The sequence below is a fragment of the Sceloporus occidentalis genome, unplaced genomic scaffold, assembly GCF_023333645.1.
Source record: "Sceloporus occidentalis isolate IW3139 unplaced genomic scaffold, rSceOcc1.0.p SCAF_66, whole genome shotgun sequence".
Lineage (NCBI taxonomy): Eukaryota > Metazoa > Chordata > Lepidosauria > Squamata > Phrynosomatidae > Sceloporus > Sceloporus occidentalis.
This window is the reverse complement of record NW_028317046.1, coordinates 30,378-50,377: the sequence shown is the minus strand read 5'-3', so window position 1 is coordinate 50,377 and position 20,000 is coordinate 30,378. Positions and strand designations below refer to the sequence as shown.

The following is a 20,000-nucleotide window of genomic DNA, read 5'->3' as shown; positions in this document are numbered from 1 at the left end:
AAAAGCTAATTTTGTCCATTAAAATAACATGAAATGGATCAGAAATCCAGCACAGACAGGGTTAATGTAGTAAATGACTATTGTAGCTGGAAACGGCTGATTTTTAATGGAATCTCTTCATAGGCATACAGAGGCCTTTATCACTCCCATCACTCCTGTGCCCCAATGGCCCTTTATCACTCCCATCACTCCTGTGCCCCAATGGCCCTTTATCACTCCCATCACTCCTCTGTTCCAATGGCCCTTTATCACTCCCATCACTCCTGTGCCCCAATGGCCCTTTATCACTCCCATCACTCCTGTGTTCCAATGGCACGTTGTGTTCGCTGATCTAAGTTTAATTTAAAAGCCTAATTGATTTTCCATGAAAACAGTAAAGTGACCCCAGGCGTAATGTGTAGAGAAACATCTACAGGGTTCTATAATTACAGATGTAGCATAGAGAATATTGGGGTTTAGGTGATAATGTAACATTAAGTATATTCCATTACGGGTACCTAAGTCTTGGGCTTCTTCTAAAACTTTCTTTTAAGTGTTTCTATCTTAAATACGGGTATTCATTTATTTTCTTGTTGATTACTAGTAAAAGAATCCCTCGTGGTGACGGAATTATTAGATCAATATAATTCCCGTTTAGATTTTTATCCAGATTAACGGTATTATCCAAAGTTACAATGAAACCGAACCAGATACCCTTTGGTTTAATAACTTTATTTAGTTTCACCCCAAAAGTCTACAAATACAATGTAATACATAAAACATTCTACAAAAATATAAGGCAACAAATGTCAAGAGCACAGATTCCAGAAAATGTGATGACGGCAAATACTTTACTGTTGTGTCAGCGGGTGATAGAGTGAATATGCGGTGCTGAGCGGTACAGGAACAGCATTGTAACCCTTCATAACCATGCTTTCCAACATTAACCACGTTTACTTGCAGGATTAACCCAACGCCTCCTTTACATCAATCGGATATATTTAAGGGTTTGGAGATACAATAAGAACCTTTAACGTGATGTCACCCATTTGGTTGCCTCAACAACAGGCTCGGGGATCCTAAGAAAATACAGATGTCGGATTATATTCCCTCCTCTCTATATGAAAAATGATTGCAATAAATATAATAAGTTAGAAAATAGGTGCTTCATTAAACACAGCAAGTTAATAATATCCAGCAGCCAATTCATCAGAGCGCTATCCATTCTCCAAGAAATTGCGATCGCTCATTGAAAAGATGCATTAATTATTATTATTATTAAATCTTGCCATTATATCAGATCCTGCTTGCAAGGCTGTCTGATTTTACTAGTTAACAGTTACATTTTTTTGTGTGTGAAAAGCTGTTTTTAACAGATAAACAGAACCTGATATTGTTTTAAGAGTTGATGTATATATAATGACCTTCCACTTGCAGAAGTCGCTTAGATCTTACATCTGGTGCGTTACGAAAGTAGCTTATGTGTTAATCATAGCTGTAGACACAACATATTTCAGCATAAAATAAACCTCAAAGGGCTTTTATTGTTTTAATCACCTAAACAATGTATTAACGGTGTTTACACACAGCAAATAAACAATGCTGGAAGAACTGCACGCCAAGGCCCAGCTCATCGTAACAAAACAAGGTTTGTTTAGCCCAAAACAGCTCATTTTTTTTAAGTGCAATTCTACAGATGGCCACAAGGGGCGTCTTAGGAACGCTCAAGCATTTCCAGCTGATTTGTAGTTGAGCATCCCCCATGACTCCATGCCTGTCCAATGGCTGGCTAGGAATAATGAGATTTGTAGTTTTGGTAAACTAGTGGCTCCTGTTTTTCAATGAGGGCCAGTGTGGACCCTTGGAGTAGTCTCTAACTGCAATAAAAAAAATAATGCATGCACCGGATTGCATTTAGTAAAATGCGCTGCAGTCCGTGCAGAATTGTCAAATGCGTTTTAATTTAAAGAGACAACATCTGAAAGAACCGCAATTCTTAGTGACGAATGCACCTATAAAATCCTACTGCTTTAAAAGTATAAAAACCTTTATGACCTAAGAAAATCAGCACAAACTTGGTTTTAATAAGAGTGATTTATAAAAACATAATTTACCACGTCCTAAATGTGCAAAAATAAAAACATGCTACAAAAAAAACTTAAATACAACGCAAAAGAAAAAACAACACAACATGTACAAAAAAATTCCCTTTGAGGAGAAATTCCCAGTTTTATATTTTAAATCTCAATCTGGAGCTTAAAACAATAAACTTAAAGGGGGCACTCCAGCCAGCATGTGCTCACGATAGCTGTGAACTCCCTTTAGATTTTTGTGGGGTCCTTTTTTGCAACAACATCCCCCCGATTCTGCCAAATACCCCCATATGCATTTGCCCCCCCCCCCCCAGCTATGGTATGCATTAAAGTGCATATGATGGCTGGCATGTCCCTTTAATAACTTGGGCATTGACTATGATGATGGACCAAAGTTTTGTCCCCCCCCCCCAACCACTGCCCAACTGTCCATTTTGAATAAATGGTTAAACGTGTCACAGGTCACACATTAAATACTTTCACAAAGTGCTTCAAAAAGCAACCGTTTAGTTAAACATTAGGAAAAAAAAATGTAAATTCTGAACGGCACAAGAAGACCTATATATAATATGCTACATATAGTCAAGATTTCTTAAATTATGAAATATAAAAGGCTGTAAGAAAATTCGAAAAAATGGAGGATGACATACGGGACGCCACGTCACATTTTCCTTCTTAAAAGAAGAAGCTGGCCGAGAATATAATTTATTACCGTAAATAATTATTAAAGGGGCAGCGATGCCCATTTTTTTTAAACCTAAATAAAGCACCTAGATTGCTTCAGGGTCTCCCTCTCCTCTGAGTGACGTCTCTGTGACTGTGAGTGTGGTCAGTCAGCACTCGCTCTGCTCTGCCCCCTGGTGGCCGAGACCATAATCACCCAGAGGTGCCACGTCGCGCAGACGGCCGACAGGCTGGGGTGTCACATCACCGAAGGGTAAGACTGCACTGCGGAGACTTGGACATGGGGATTAAAATGGACCCAAAGACAGCAGGACGATGGAAATCCGGTCCCTGGAACCGAGACAATCTATACAGCACCTCCGGCCAGCAACAAAACTGAAAACCTCAAGAGACGGTTACACGGTATAGACTGCGTTTAAACAATGTGACTAATCAGTCCATGCTGTCAGTATACATAGTGCCGGGCACAACGGATACAATGAAGATACCGGAAGCATGCATTAACACACAACACTAAGAAGACATTGTGGGAAACAGGGTGTTCAAGTGTAATTCAAATCATTTTTAGGTTTACTAGAAAAATATATGTTCTAATGACTAAGCTCTCTCTTTAGAAACAGCAGCATTTCTGGACATTTAGATCGTCTCTACACCTAGAGTACCTTTCTCTGTTTTTCTTATTAAAAAAGACAGCCAAGTTCTTTCGCTATAAAGACAGCGCGGCTAATAACCCCGGCCGCTTTCACGGCCGAATGCATTCATAGCGAGTGGCACTGGCCTCCAATTACCCCGGTGGCAAGAAGACCCCGAGAGTTGGTCATCGCCGATGCAGTTCGTTAAGGTTGTGGTTGTGCAAGTGCTGTCTCCTTCGGTTGAGGTTGATGGTGTTTCTCTCGTGGTTCGCATTGTCTAACGGAACGCCATCAAAGCTGTACTGCGTGTGAGGCATAAACTGCCGAAATATGCTAACGCTGCCGTGCCAGAAAGTGGGCTGGGGGAGACGGCCCACGACGTTCCACGTTCTTGTTTCGGGGTCGAAGGCTTCCACCACATCAGAGAGCTCGAACGTGTTGTCGTAGCCGCCGGACACATAGAGCTTTCCGCCGAGAGCCGCCAGACTTCCTCCGACGTGAACCTGGAAATCATTAAAAGAAGATCACAGACGGGAAAAAAAAAAATACACATCGAATGTTTGAGGCTCACATAAGGGAAAAAGATTTTATGCAGATTTACATCACAAGATGGAGCAGCCTAATTCTAGAGTATTTCAGTACTCAAGCCTTACATTTTCTCATTCTTTCGCAGCTGGACAATATTTGATAATAGCAAACAAATCATAATAATAAGTGAAGTCTCTATTGTGCCATTTATAAGAAAAACCCATAACCAATATCTCCCCATTCCTCCAATCGGGGGAGCAGGCGTGCACGAAGGCTCCGCCCTTTTGCGGAAGACAGATGAAAAAGGTGGTGGAATAACATGATGTCACCTGTTTCATGTCCGGGATTTTATCCCATTCATTCTTCATTGGGCTGTAGACGTCCACCTCGGCTGAATCATCCCTGAAAGTGTGAAAGAAACGTTATTTTACAAGAAATTGACAGGTCAGCTGGATTAATGAGGTGTAATTATACAATGTATAGATCATCGGGCTCCTATATAAAAAGTTTTCAACATTTAGAGGTCTTTAGAGGTTGATGTATGACATCTAGTCTAACATGAAAAGTAAGACAAAGAGTGTAAGACCTGAAAAAACATTCACCGCTGGTGAGACCTAAGGGGTTAATTTAGAGATACAGCGCCTCTAGCCTCTATTACTCTGTTAAGACAAGAAAAAGCCTCTCATAGTTACTTCAGGTGAAGATGCCAAGATGTGGCTGGTGGTCTCGGGACGCGAGGTCGTAGAGAGGGGTTTTATTACAGGCAGAACGCGAGCGACAGAAGCAGGTGAGAGGGATTAGCGGTCACCGACCGCACCGAGCAGCTGTCGTGTGCAAAGTGAAGAGATACGTCTTGGGCAATAATCATGGTAAGTATCAGACGTCGCTAGGACAAAAACATAACTCTGACACTTAAAAACACGGCCGGTACGTCTGGGAGACGGGGGCGCCGCCGGGAGGATCCTGTCCAGATCCCAGGATCTAAACATCATATTTAAAAGAGGCTTTATCTACATTCTCGGCGCAGGGAGAAGGAACGCAATGTTCTCCTCGGGTATTATGCGGCTGCCAAGTGGGTCGGACGCCAGTATATTTGGTTTTTATTGGATATTCCCAATTCTGATTCACAAAAATAATTGTAAAAACCCAGCAGGACTTAAAAAATGGATTATATTAGAAAAAAGCTGGTACACATTAGATATATATATATATATATATATATATATATATATAGTTTTAAAGGGACTCCGATAATTAAAAATGTCACATGATTTGGCCTGGGTAGCTTCTGGTTCTCCAACTGCCCGAAATAAAATGCCCAAGCTGGCCAGGTTCTTTAGGACTCAAACCTTCGTGTGGGCCGGCTGAGTGTGATGAGAGTAGTCCGCACTCACTCCTGCCTTCGGTAACCCGTTCAAACCATGGCTGCCCCCCCCCGAGATATTTTAATGAATATGGCACTTTTCATTTTCCTTGTAGCTCACGCAGCAATGTGTGCAGTTTTGGGGACGTTCAGTGCCTTTTAGTGATATAAATAATACATGGGCAAAAGAACATGGCGTCTACACATTCTTAAAAAAGGACACTTAATCTCCCTGTTCTTTATTGCTTCGGTAAAGTGCTAAGTGCGCTGACACACATCTTTATTCACCTTAAATGTAATATTGCCATTTAAGGCTGGTGATAAAAGTGCAATCATTCACGGATTATGTGCCGTCTGGACTTTTCATAAAGCGACGGTAACCCTACTAGCGATGTGCCAAAGAAACATTTCACCGCATGCGATAACCTGCTCTGTGTGATTTAAGATGTTGTTCCATTTCAGAAACTTACCTTACAAAATAGATAAGGCCGTTTAGGGTCACCGTTTTGGGTGCAAACGACCAGGGTGGCAGCAGCCCGCAGCTTACAAGGGTCCAGAGGTCGGTGTCGGGGTCGTAGCACTGCATGACCATGGTTTCTTTGCCTTCTAGGGAGCCGATTGCGTACAGCCTTCCCCTGCAGGACGTGGTGGAACAGTTGTCCATTGGGTAGAGCATGGGCCGCAGGGACTCCCACGAGTCGACGCTGTGGTCGTAACGCTCCGTGCTGTCCGAGGCAATGACGTACAGCAGCCCTTTCAGCACCGTGGAGCTGTGGTACTCTCGCGGCTTCAGCATCGGCGACACTTCTGTCCATTCATTCACGCTGGAATTGTACCTCCACACGCAGTCATAAAGCCGAGATCCGTCTGAGCCGCCTGGAAGGGAACGATATTAAAGCGTCAGTATCTACGTAACGAGCACCATAACCCGTCACTACCCGTTCCTTACTCAGTCCACCAAACGTCATGCCAAGTATGCAGTGATAGCTAGAAGTCCAACCCTTATCATCTGTAAGGTCACGTTCATTGATAAATTATTAATAGACCACAAGCGGCCCATCACGTCATTATTGTCCTCATTGCGCGGCTCGGCCAACCATTGGCGTTGTCCCCGTGTCTCCTATCTCTAGGTAAGTAGTAGGGGCGATGCATGTGTCCTTCCCGTTGAAGGGTTAAATAGACAATGGACTCGGACAATAAGAAGAGACGTGCGCGAGGCCGTGGCTGAGACGTGAAGGAAGTTGGCACCAGCCATCCAAGCGCCAGCCAGAAGGCACGAAAATGATTTATGTGACAGCAGGTGCAACTCTCGAGCAATTCAAAGCCTTCTCTGGACACCATTAACTTCTATACGTTTTAGGCTCCTCTTTCTGTATATTTTTTGCGCTGCGGGTATTTTCAGGTTGTCCCCAAACCTTAGGGTTAAGGAGCACCTCCGGCCACGCAGGAGTCTCATTACCGGTTCCAGAGGAGGCGTTAAATTGCTTGAGAGTCCCACTGATTCAGCTCCTTGGTTAGTAACATAGCCGTGAAAAATTAGACAGGACCCTCGAACTCAGGGTACTTTGACGTAGTGGCCACCGAAGCAATATTTGGCCGTATTGTGCGACGGAATCCCCAATAGTTATGCCGCTTGTGTCTCTTGAGTAGTATTTGCTAGGCATGCACTGAATTCCTGCTGTTTTGTGTTTTTATTGGTCATTATAAAAACACAAAACAGCAGGAATTTATTGGACTCCTGTCCTGTGAATTGTCCGATTGGGATTTAGCGAGTTTCCCGCCGTTTGTATTTCTGGATCGGGTTCCTTGTTCTGTTTTCCAGATTCTCTTCCCTTCTATTAATAAACAGCCCCGTGACCGAAGACTTCTCCTCCCAGCGAGATTCCAGCCATAACAACGCATCCAGAGACTGCTGTGACCTGTCACATGGCAAAGTGCACAGAGGGTAACACAGATCTGGGGAGAAATGAAAGGTGCTCGAGGATGCGAGGGTCTGATGAGGGGGCGATGCGAGGGTCCGAGGATCGAGCAAAATGTTAGGGAGCGGAGCATTCTGGAGTAATCACCACCAACCCTTTATGCACCTCCCCTTCCTGCATTACGGAGCTGGGGGGTCTCGCTTGTTCTGCCTCCGTTCTCATCCCACCCCCAATCATTCTGCCCCGGTATTTGCCCTGTCAGGGAGTGATTACCCCGGCACGGAGCTGCAGGAGTTCAGAAAATTAAACATCTCACCAAAGCATCTCACCTTACACCAGCGTGACGGCACCGACCCGAGCCGCCCCAACCCATCCCGCATCCCCCTTTGATATGAGGTGGATGCCTATCCTGTTACCCCAACGAAAGTAGGTTCCGCCCTTACCCGTGACATAGATGTCATTGCCGAGGGCTGCGATGCTGTAGCCGCCTCCCAGGTGCTCGGGGAACTCGGCCAGGTACCGCCACTGGCCGCTGTGCGGGTTGTAGCAGTCCACGGTGACCAGCTCGTCGCAGTCCTGGTCGCAGCCGCCAATCACCACCAGGATCTCGGCCAGGCCGGTGGAGGGCCGCGGCCTCATTCGCTCGCAGGGCCGGTCGTGGCGATCGTACTCGCACGACTGGAAGGCGCGGGCCTCTCCGACCAGCTTGAGGCAGGCAGGACTCAGGTAGACGAGCGGCTCGCTCTCCACGTGCGCCAGCAGGTAGAAGCGGCGGATGAAGGGCAGGCGGACGTGCTGGAAGAGCTCGGGCCAGCGGTGCTGCCGCCTCGGCAGGTCGGCCCGGACCCAGCGCACCGCCAGCTGGTAGGCTGCTTCCTCCTTGTCCACGCAGAGGCGGTCGTCGCGGATGAACTCGAGGAGGCGCTTCCAGGGCAGCCGTTCGAGCTCGCGGGCCTGGGCCAGCTGCGGCATGTGCGCCAGGATGAAGCGCTTGGTGCTGTCGGCCAAGCCCCGGCAGGCGTAGGCCTCAGCAAAGTCTTGGATCTCCAGGCAGTTGCTGACGTCCAGCTGCTGCTCCAGGTACGCGCAGCACGCCTCCTTCACCGAGGGGAACTGCAGTAGGTCGGCGGCCTGTAGCAGCAGTTCCACGTTCTCCTGGGTGACGGTGACCCGGCCGCTGTAGCAGAAGTCGAGCAGCAGGCCCAGGATAGGCCCGGTGACCTGGTGCAGCTCAACTCGCTCGGCCTGGCTCTCCCGCAGTCGGCCGGCGAACATGGCGCGGAAGTAGTTGCTGGCGGCGGCTAGCACGGTGCGGTGACACGGGAAGTCCTGCCCGCCGGCGCTCACCGTCATGTCGAAGAACTTGTGCTCGGCCCGCAGCTCGTGGATGCCCCGCAGCAGGCGGAGGGCATGGGACGAGTCATAGAATGGCAGGCAGGAGACGGAGGCCTCGGGCTGGCCCGGCTCCGGGGCGATGCTTTGGGTCACGGCTCGGTCCATGCTATGGGCTCAGTGGTCGACCATCTGTGGGGGAAAAGAGACAGAGCGGGGAGTGAGACAAACGCCAATCTATTCCCATAGAAATGGCTTTATAGCCCAGTGCGGAGCGCCGCGGTATATGATGGCGCTATATAAACCAATAATAATAGAAACATCTATTATATTGTCTGCACGCGACATGCAACACACAGTATCACACACACTGCACGAGACACGCAACACACGGGATAGCACACTGCACATGAGATAACACACAAGGGATCAGATAACCCACACAGTATGGGACACACAGCTCACATTACAAGATCACACATAACACGTGGCACACAGGGCGGGATAACGCACACGGCTCGCGTGTAAATGATTGGATGGATACACTCCGGTTTGAGACATCCCGCTGTCACACGCAGACTCTCATATTATCGGCACACGGAAAGACAGCTCTCCGGGTCGGCGTAACAAAGAGCGCGTCCAGTCCGAAGCCAACACAGAAAACCATGCAGAGTCATACGCTTTTGAGACCTCAAAGGTCTCTTCTTTAGATGGAAGGCATTCAGATGGACTTAAAGGTTTATGTGACTCTGCATCTTTTTCCACATTGGCCCCTAAAAAAGGTAAAGACAACATTTCCGCATTCCCAGCAACGGCGAGTATTCGTGCCGCTCGCAGTCTCCCCCCCCATACGCCTCATTCCCTACAGCTGTCACAATCCCAACCTGCAATTAAACAGTTAACTGTCATGTGACCCCGCCGGGTCTCTGTACACGGAACGCGCTGGAAGCTGAGCCTTTAACCAGATAAACACCATTAACCCGTCCCACGGAGGGCGGGTGCTGAGGATACATTACAGACATCGGCATACATATCACTTTATATATCGCCGCCGCGGTCCGCAGTGCAGTACAACGGGTAACAGCCAGACCCTCTTTTCCTAACGCATCGTCAGTTCTAGTTTTATGAGACCCTTTGAATGTAGGGACTGTAAGAACCGTTACGGAAATTGTTGGCGCTATATAAATAAACGATAATAACAAGAACACAAGGTACCGGCCACATGAACTTACAATCTAAAAGTAATTAGGACGCATGCGCCGCCAGGGCTGCTCACGACGATCTAACGCTCGCTTTCCCCGTGTTATCGATCTCACGTGTCTCACTGATTCGTGTTTCATGCAGCCTCGCGAGGCACGTGCTTTGTGTGTTGATGCGCTCTCGTTGTGTACACACGCAGCGACCGCAGCCCAATCCCCCGGTGTTACTGCGCTACAGCGTATGCATGGCCCATCGGTACGCACCGCGCTGCCGCCTCGCACACTGACCTGCGGTTTATAAAGACAGACAGACGGATCCTGCAGCCAGCCAGCCAAGCACAAAGCGCGCTCCTGTTCTGTATCTGACACCACTTGGAGCTGCAACTGCTCACATTAGGCTCCCGGGTGACGCCCAGTGGGCGGAGCTCAGCCACACGCAGCCTGAAACTGCAGCCAGACAGCTGACCCCACGCTGCTCTCCGCCGGGGCATGGGGTGACTCACCATGCAGCGAGTGACAATCCTTCAAAGTAACCCCCCTTTAACCCTTTAATGCCAGGAGAGTGCGCCGTCTACAGACATGAAATAATACATACGTGTCGCATCTATCAGAAATATTCCGGAGAACATTAAAAACACCGTGGCTGCCTAAATCCGTTTTTACTCTCAAAGTGATTTATTCAAATGTTTCGTCGTTTGTTATAAATTTGGATAAAAATCCTGTCTCGTCTCCGAGCGTCCGCCCGGGTTATTATTATTATTATCTTTTATTTATACAACGCCAACAATCTACGCAGGACGAGAACTGACAGACTAAGACAAACCGATACATTAGGTGGAGAGAGCCCGGCTCGCCAGTTTACAATCTTGGGTTCTACTTCTTCAGAGGCTGATACTTTGTTGCCATCTCAGCGTTCGGTGTAACGAAATTCATCAATCAAAAAACCTCTCTCTCTATATATGTGTGCTTTTTGTTTGTCAGCGAAATGTTTTTGAAGATTAGCAGTTCACTGCGTGGAAGCAGAAGATAGGAGGCAATCAGTGGCAGGATCAGCACTCAACCCCAAGTTCTCTCCTTTCTTCTCACCCCACCTTTCTTCTCAACCTTACAATCGGGCCGAGATGACATAATAACCATTTCAGATACCTTTGCCTATAGCCGGGTTTCTAACACGCATGTATCATGTATGTAATGCTTAGACTACGTCATTCTGTTTACAGGTAATTCAGTTGAATATTGAAGGGTGTTGTGTCGTAAGGGTTAACTAGATGGCTAGGTTGCCTGGGTCCTGCGCCACTTCAGGGACATCTGCTTCCCAGCTGGAAGATTATCTGGGTACGAGGAACGGGCAAAGAGTGGACATGCGCAAGATGGTGCCACAGCGCTGGGTGCCAGATGGCACATTCCCTGCACGGCGCTGCGCATGAAACCCCACAGCCTGTCTGGAAACGGCATGATCTAGCGGCTATTTCAGGCTCGTGAGGTGGTTTTCCTGGGAGCTGGTGGACAGTTGGTACCTCTCCAGATATATATCGAACCACCCTCCGCCAGCGACTGCCCTCTTTACCGCTACTACTCCCTCTTTTCAGCCCTCCTTTTCTTTCGATGACCCATACTACTCCTTTAGATTGTAAGCTCACAAGCCAGGCCCTCAAAACCCCACTATTCCTGCTAGGAACTTTCTATAGAAGTATAGAAGTCTGCAGTCAGAACCGAATTCTAGTAAAGTAGGCTGCGGGCAAACTGGGTGCGAATTAATTGCCTTCATAATCCATATCTAAAGGCGAGGTATGCAGAGATTAACACAGAGCTGGACCTCAGCCAGCATTGGCTCACGGATGCCCTGTGCAAAGACTACCTTCCCCCCACCGAAACCTGAGCATCGTGGTTACAGGAACTAGGTTCACGGGCACGTGACCCAACACTTTCCAAAAACTTAACTCTGTCAATGAATGCCTGGGTGGTCGGGTCTAAAACCTCGCAACAAACTCCCAAATGGATTAGATCACAACCGACCAGATTAGAACATCCATAGAGTTATTGGGGCCATCCGGTAATGTCTTTAATGACTTTATAATCTCAGTTTCTAATTATATACCGTTGGGCGGCTCACGTGGTCATTTCGCCATCGGGATACAACGTACCTAAATAGAAGTACTGTTCAGTGATACTGTTACGGAACAAGCCAACGCCGAGCCTGGACGTTCCGCCGAGTTACGCAATAGGTTACGTAGATTATATTTTTAGGTTAATAAATTCTTAAAATGTGACGTGTCAGTTGAGTAAAGCCGTGATCAGGGTGAGAATCATCCCTCCTGGCTGCTCCAGCTCTTCTCTACTAACCCTGAGTATGACAGCGACGATAAACCATCACGCCTACAGCTTTTATCATTACTAATTTACCTAAAATACCCAAAGCTTACTGTATTCTTTTTTTTTAACGAGTGTAAATATGTCTAAATGTCCAAAGTTCTTTTCTTCTCTAGATGTTTGTATCAGAGTCATAAGACCTGGGAATTTTTAAGCTCGATTAGTCAACAACAAACCCCTTGGTGGACACATCTCCTGCATGTCAGAGCCATCCAGCCTTCCTGGACTCCCTAAAGACCCTTACGGCAGCTTTTCACCTGGTTATGAGCCAAATTAAATCTGGTAGTCTGGTATGTTCAGCTCTCCTTTTACTAAGAGAAGAGGTTGTTTGTTTTTTTTCAAGTGTTGGTGAAGTACATCAGTGAATTGGTCTTTCTCCTGGGCATCAGGTTGGAAGATATTTTAGGGGCTTCAGTTGTTGAAGAAAAATGTAGAAAACAAGGCTGCCCATTGACTTATCGAATCACACGTGTGGTCTGTACAAATCCTGCGGTCTGCCCCAACACTGGGCAGCTATTCATTCAGAAGTGAACAGGGTTTATTCACACTGCATTCATGTCCCTCAACCTATTGCAAGGGCCAAGTAGATCAGACTGTAGCTCTTCAGCTCTCGGTGAACTACAACTCCCATGATCCTTCTTTGACTGCCAGTTTCTTTAACAATATTCCCTGCAATGCTCTTTCACCCATAGATTTTGCCCCAACACTTAAAAGGCCACTCCTGCCCTTTTTTCATAAAAAATACATAGCAGACTCCATTTCTGCAAGGACAATGCATTTTAGTGCATGCAAACCAGCAAACGCATTAGTTACTGGAGTTAGAACATGTGAGTTCTGTCTTATTTCCCTCCTTCTTTATACAGAAACCAAGAAAAGCAAACAGGAAGTGTACTTAAGTACACTTCCTGGACACGCTCAGTAGCGCCCCCATTCCAGTCAATGGGAGTAGTGACAGCCAATGGCGTGTATGCAAGCCGATACCGGTTCATACGATTTGCTACTCCCATAGATTTTATTAAAAGCAACAATTTTGGGAACTAGACTGTCCCTTTAAATGTATTTTTTTTAAGTCACAGGACACATTGAGATTAATTCGCTGATCAGTTTAACCCCTTAAGGACAACGGGTCGTCCTTAAACCCTTTAAAAACAATGCACTGTGAGCCCGTGTTTTTTTTCCACAAAGGGGTTAAAAGCCGCTCCGTGTTTACAGATATGATTCATCACTACGGCAGGTGCGAAGTGCGGCTCCCACGGGCTGACGGTGTGAAAACGTGTAGGAAGTACAGGAAGCGATAAAGATTGACCAAATACAGGCAGAATAGGAAAGCGAATCCGGGCGAAGTCGCTTCACGCAAACGCTAAAGCCAGACTGAGCCGATTGGTGAATTATTCTTTATGATCATTAAAATGGGTCGCAGATCTATCTTAAAAGAATAGGAATCTATCGTGGATCAGCAGGACGCCGGAGGTCGAGCAGCATCTGTGCGATCGGAACAGTCGGGGCAGTTTAATGTTACACTCGAGAATCTGAGATGTTGAAGCAGCTGCCAGGTGCTACGGAAACAGCTATTGGGATGCACGGATTTTGTAACTAAATATGCGACAAATATTTTAGCTGTGAACCAAAAAGTGTGAAGCCACTTCTCGGCCAACACAAGAGACCCCTTCTTCTCCGCGCAAGAACCAGCAGCGTGTACTTCATCAGGGAGGGGGCATTATTTTGCCTATGAGCTACATCTGTATTCTTTGAATTTCCATAGTCTATTGCGCTACAATATATCAACTGCCTAAGCCACAGCCTTAACCCTTCAAGTGCCTAAATGGAGAATAATCCACACGGGTCATTTTTATAAAAAGCAAGCAAAAATTGTGGAGCAGTCACCATGGTAACCAACTGAATAATCTCCCTGACCATCACACATTTAACAATTAGCCACCAAATTGCATCTAATACATATGGCCCTTTTTGGCTGCGCACACGATGGGATTTGTGCTCACAGTAGCCCAAGGGCCAGCAACTTGAGAGAGCGCGGTAAAGTAAGTTATGGCACTTAAAAGGTTAAAGAGCTTGCCTCCTTATTTCAAAGTTTATGGCATTTCCGTGGTTAGCTCGAGGTCTAGACCCCCTTCAATTAGTAGATTTGCGAAGCTGGGTGGTTAGGGAACTAGAATTTAAACTACTCCACCTGTTCCTATAGTTCTTGAGAAGCTGTAGTTTTTGGCTTGGCCACAAGGGGTGCCAGATGGACCCTAACTTTCTAACAAAAGCCACTTCACTGAATACAGGATCCTTCCCAAACAATAAAACGTCATGTAACGTCTCTGCCGGGGGCAGGTGCTCTGTACAGACATGTCTGCAGCCAGTCAGCTGCCACAATAAACATGGATCCCTTTTTATTTTTTGTAACGCCAATGAGCAGTCATGCCAGCAGCCTACACTTTGCTGTACAATGCATCAAAATCAAAATTAATGCCCTAAACCATCTCACCAACAACAAAGGTATATAAAGTCCTTTAATGTATACACCAGAGCTGGTGACGCGTTCAGTGAAAGTAAATAGAAGAGGTATACGATCTATTGGATAGGCAATCCCCCTGTCATTGAAAAGGTTAAATTACTTTTTTATGCAAAAGCAATGCGGCCGTTGGAAAGAGGTGTAAGCAGCTTCCACTATTTGCCGGGTGCTGCTGCCACGTGCCTAATAGTAACCGAGCATGTGTTCAAGTTTCAAATCTTGGTGAGTTATCACTGCAGGAAACCAGAAGAGGCTGAAAACAGGACAGTTGGCAACTATGAGACAAGATCAGAAAGCACACACACGGACACACGTAAAGAAATGACCTTGACTGAGAAAGACCCTTATTCTGAGGGACGTCACTAGCTCGAAAAAAGAAATTGGATTTGCCGGCTACTAGCCCGCGGGACGGTACTATTGATTTATCGTAGAGAATAAAAGTAAATATATTGCCCATCATATTCTGTGGAATGCACCATTAATAACACCGGGGCTTAGTGCGAGCTCCTATCACTCTCAGCCAGCTCGTTCGTATCACTTCAGATGGAGCGTTCTGCTAGGAGTCATGAGACCTGCTCCTCTAGGCTCCCACTTCGGTGTCTCGTTTAAGCACACAGCGCTCCATCCCGAGTCCTGCGTTAGTAAATTGGAAGTATGCGCGGTATGTACCCCTTTCCTAACCAGTCTTCGTTCAGTATAACGCTCAATAAGTCAAGATGACCGAGAGTGATGAGAAGTTGGCACAGACAATATCATAGCAGAGAACATCTTCGACGTACACTGTTCCAACCTATTCAACTTACATCCAACAAAAGCAAAATCAAACATAAAAGCCGATTAAGGATCCAGTCATGGTGTAACTCCCCTAGCGTTTATGTTCCTCTTTGCACCCTGGTTGCTATATGTGCAATTTAACAAAAAAAAATAAAATAAAGAAACAGAGCCTTTGGCCCCCAAATATTATCAGATCAATATGAGGGTGGCATAGTTGCCCCCCTCCCTCTCACAAGCACTCCTTTGCTTTTTCTACAGCAAGCGGTCTCGACAGCCTGGCTGAGGGTGATTAAAGTTGTAATCCACTAACAGCCCTAACATACAGCACTGAATGTATAATATTGTATTAAGCGCTGGCTTAAATAAACATTTATTTATGTTGGCGCTATATAAATAAAAAATAATAATAGTAGTAACCTGGCTCACCCGTTGATGCGAACTACGATTCCCATAATGCATTGCGCACATTGAGGCTCTGAATCATATAGCCCACCGCGGCTTTAGCGCTCATGGTTTCCTATCTATGGTGTTCTAACCGACTCCGAAGCCAGGAGCCGGTCTGCTGCGTACAAAGCGTGATTGAGTTTATTCAGACAGAACATACATATCGTACACACGCGTGTGCTCCTCGCAGAACACGGGCCGGTACCGAGCGTAACAGAGACACTTACGCAGCTCCTCCTCGCAGCAGTCCGCCTTCACCTCGGGGATAGGTTATTGCGACGTCTTCGCATTCCTTGCACTGAGAGCTATTTCTGATGCAAGGAGCTGCTGTTGCTACGCTTGGGTCGCTGCATTCTCCTCCTCCGGGGGGGGTGCCGGCGTTACTCGCTAAACACTTGCGCACAATTCTAAGCACTCACAAACCGAAACATTGTCAAATGTGCCTTAAATATGTTAATCCTTAAAGAGCGATTGAAATATACTTGGTCTTTCCCTCGAAGTTTTGTATTTCAGATGACTTAATAACTTAACTCCCCCCATCTCTATTTGCAGGAACTGTCACGCCTGAAGCCCTGCTGAATGAGCAGCATTGTCCTGGTATGCCGGGGCAGATCTACAGTCGGCGCTCCAAGCGCTGCCTTTTTTAAAAGAATATACCCCGAGACAACGCGACGGAGGAGACGGCTCGTCAGTGTCAACGGCAGCATAAAAAACTAAATCATTGACATATTGTAACAAAGTATCAAAGTTAGGTTTTACAGCTCAGTCTCAATTATTTATTATTATCTTTTTTATTTATATAGCGCCAACAATTTCCACGCCGCTTTACAATACATACATTCAAGGGGTTTGATAAAACTAGAATTGACTAAGATGAGCCAATACGTTGGGGAGAGAACTCTGCTCGCAAGCTTACAATCTAGAGGATTGCGTTATCCTAAGTGAGCATTTAGTAACCCTAGTTTTCTTTGAGTTACATTGGATGGAAACCTTATGAACAGCTCATACTTTACCTAGAGCAGCCTATATATTTTTTTTTTTATTAAATTAAGCCTAGTTTAAGGCAAGCCGAGCATCACATGGCAGAAGTCCCACGCAAGAGCCCAAACAACGTGAGAACATCCCGGGACTCAGAGGGAAGTGCTGCCCGCTAAGCGGTCTCAATACACAGAAAATAATAGGTTCAGCAATATGAGTGCCATGTGGTTGGGATGTTAGGTCCACTGTCCCAAGAATGTATCTGGTACGCGGTTGGCAGTGAAATGTTTAAAAGTACCGTTCCGTTTACTACATTATTAACACGCATGTGATGGCTGGAGTCCCCCTTTAATCACTAAACAGTATTTCCGCATTAAATGTTGTATAAGTGCGCATTCCAGATTTCCCTGTCCCGGCAAACATCCCGTCGAGCTGATATGGAGATTTGGGGTGAGAACCTCTGAACAAAGCTCAATAATGTAAACTGTCTAATGGGAACGGAACTCGGATGACCCCTGAAACTCAGGACCTCTTTGAACATACGCTAGGCCATTTTTAACTCTTTGAGGAGCCGACATAAATTGTACAGCGCAGAACACATTTAAAGGTGTAAGACTACAAAATATCTCCCAAGTCGGGGCGGACAAAGGCATGGGATATAAATAGGGGCATACCTGGGAACTGCTGGGGTTTCTGCCCACGGTCTCATCATGGTGATGGGGCAGATTCTCAGGGTCACACAGTCTGGAACTTCCGATAATACACCGCTGTGATCATATAGAAAACACCCAACTGGTGCTTTTCCCCAGGAGGTTATGGTTGATATCCCTGCTTGAATGCAGGTGACTTAGATAACAAGTCTAGGTTTCCATGAGGACCGGTATTAGAGCCATTTGTTGAATCTTCTCAATGTGCTATTAATGGGTTAACATTTAGTATGAGGATATTCCTGGCCTATGCAGGACAAGCTCTTAACATATACAAGGCTTAGGAGGCTTTTACTGATCCTGCCAACGTAGATCGCATTCTAGATGTACGGGGCATCAAGCTACCACCGGTGATTCCTAAAATCTTTTCATCGATTATTCCCATTATATGGAATTGATTAGAACCCCAGGGCTGTTTTATAGATAGAGGCGACTAACGTAATGCCTCTGCCCCTAAACCCTGAAAAAAAGCATTGAAAGCAGAGGCCATTGTTTCCAACAGCCATGAATTGGCAGCCCCAACCAAAGCTGCTTGCTCTCTCTCATCCAGCGCCCTGATTTTGGGACTGTTGGCAGAAGTGCAGCGGTTGATTTGGCAGCGGACGGCGGTAGAGAATTCCAAGGGCCGAATGTGGCATGACAACGTATCGCGCCAATGTAACATGAGCGAGGCGTGCCCTGACATCCCAACACCTCCCATGTAACACGGGTTGACCCAAGCTTGACAAGTCACACAGATGGGTATTCTGGTAAAGGGTCTCAGGTGTTTGATAGTAGATACGGACAAAGACATGAATTTTAGCAAACCACAGAAACCATTCCAACTGGAGTATCCAAAATGTTGCTCATTATTTTTTTTGGCAGGGGGACCTATAGCTTATAGTTAAGTCTTGAAGTCCCTTACAGAAGCCCAGGAGATCCAAAGCAGACCTGCATCTGATTTTGTTTCTTCTTGCCTTTCTATCTAGAGTCTCGGGAGGAGTAGTTCTTTAGCAGCCGCCAAGAAGAGTTAACTTTGCCAATGAAACGACTGTATGTTCTCCTCCCTGTTTGCGATCTCTCCTCTGTCCTACCGAGGGCCAACCAAACAGATGTCGGAAATCCAGAGCCATTTTCCAGAGAAGGGTGTGCGCAGACTGATCTCAAACGAACATGACCAGGCATGACCTTTTTGGGTTTTGATGTAATGGTTTAGTCGTAAGATATTATCAGAGTTTATATAAAAGGACAATTTTTCATCCTGGTGTGACAAGTGATCATTTAGTTCAGGGAGATTACACAACAAAAGAGAAAATGCAGCTCATATCCTTGGAAACAGCATAAAATAATGAATTTGGTCACTAAGAAAGCATTCATGGTGAAGGTACAATAATGTCCGTCCTAAAAACGTAGTGTGCATATCCAGCCATCGGCCATACTTACGTAATCAGGTGGCTGCTGGCCTTAGAGTGCCAGGGCCGCCCTATGGTCTCCAGTATTGCCCGGACTGTCCATGTTAAGGCCTTTTAGAAGTCATTGGTGCCTACTGGTTTACCAGGTGGTGTTTACCCCTCATAACACTAAACTTTACCACCAGGCAGTATTCGACTGGGGTTCCCTCCCATGCCCTCAGCCCCCCGGCAAGAACCGATGGTATTCAGAAGTAGGTGGAAAGGAGCCCACAAGGATCCCACAAAACGTCCACCCTTGTCTGCCGTAGACAGCACATTCTTAGCCAATTCCAAATATACTGGAAGAGATTCACAATAATCTCAAGGAAAATATTCATAAATGTACTAATTGAAGTAGCGCTTGGGTGACATTGAAACATTCACTTACTTAAAGGAAGTAGAACAGATATTAACAATAACTGATAATAAATTAACCCGGTACTGAAGAGATAACACGATCTTCCTACTAACACCCTGGTTAATAATTCACCTTTCAGGAATTCTGGAAAAATTATTTGAAAACTAAAGAAAAATTCAAAGCACTGGAAAAAAAAGTGGAAAAAGTGCCACCATTTAGGGCCCACGGTGGTCACCAGATCTCCATCTTCTTTTCTTCCAGGGGTCACACTCCCTGAGAGGAAATGAAACCCCTTCTTCCCTCCCTGGCCAAAAGGCCAACGACAGGGCTCGATCTTCTCGGTACTGCTGGAAACGTCGATAGAGGGAGGGGGTCACCCATAGACTACCTAACGCCCCCATCAACAGACAAAGAACCCAGAACTTTTGGGGAGCCAGTTCCACCGCAGCATTTTCAGCGACTCAAAAATACACGAGTCCAACATCCGCTTTCAGTATTAATAATTAAAAAATTCTTAAATACAAAAAGAAAAACGTGCGGTGATAGAAAGAAAAGAAAAAAAACAACGAAAATACATGAATAAGCAATAAATGAACTGCGCTTCATAAGAAGCACCTTTAGACTGGTGTGATAAAAACGGCATGCACATCGAGCCTAAATGGCTAGTGACACAAAAAATAAGTGCGAATAAC

The 20,000-nt window shown here is 46.0% G+C and overlaps 1 protein-coding gene across 1 annotated transcript; it reads right to left on the bottom strand.

The window, feature by feature from the left end:
• Nucleotides 1-3,573: 3,573 nt before the first annotated feature.
• LOC149286778 (kelch-like protein 21) lies at nucleotides 3,574-8,698 on the bottom strand. Its single transcript, XM_089493617.1, has 4 exons — nucleotides 7,642-8,698; nucleotides 5,750-6,155; nucleotides 4,246-4,318; nucleotides 3,574-3,891 (listed from the first exon to the last, which is right to left on the bottom strand). Exons 1-4 carry the CDS (start codon nucleotides 8,696-8,698, stop codon nucleotides 3,574-3,576), a joined length of 1,854 nt encoding a protein of 617 aa, XP_089349743.1.
• Between the last annotated feature and the right edge of the window lie 11,302 nt (nucleotides 8,699-20,000).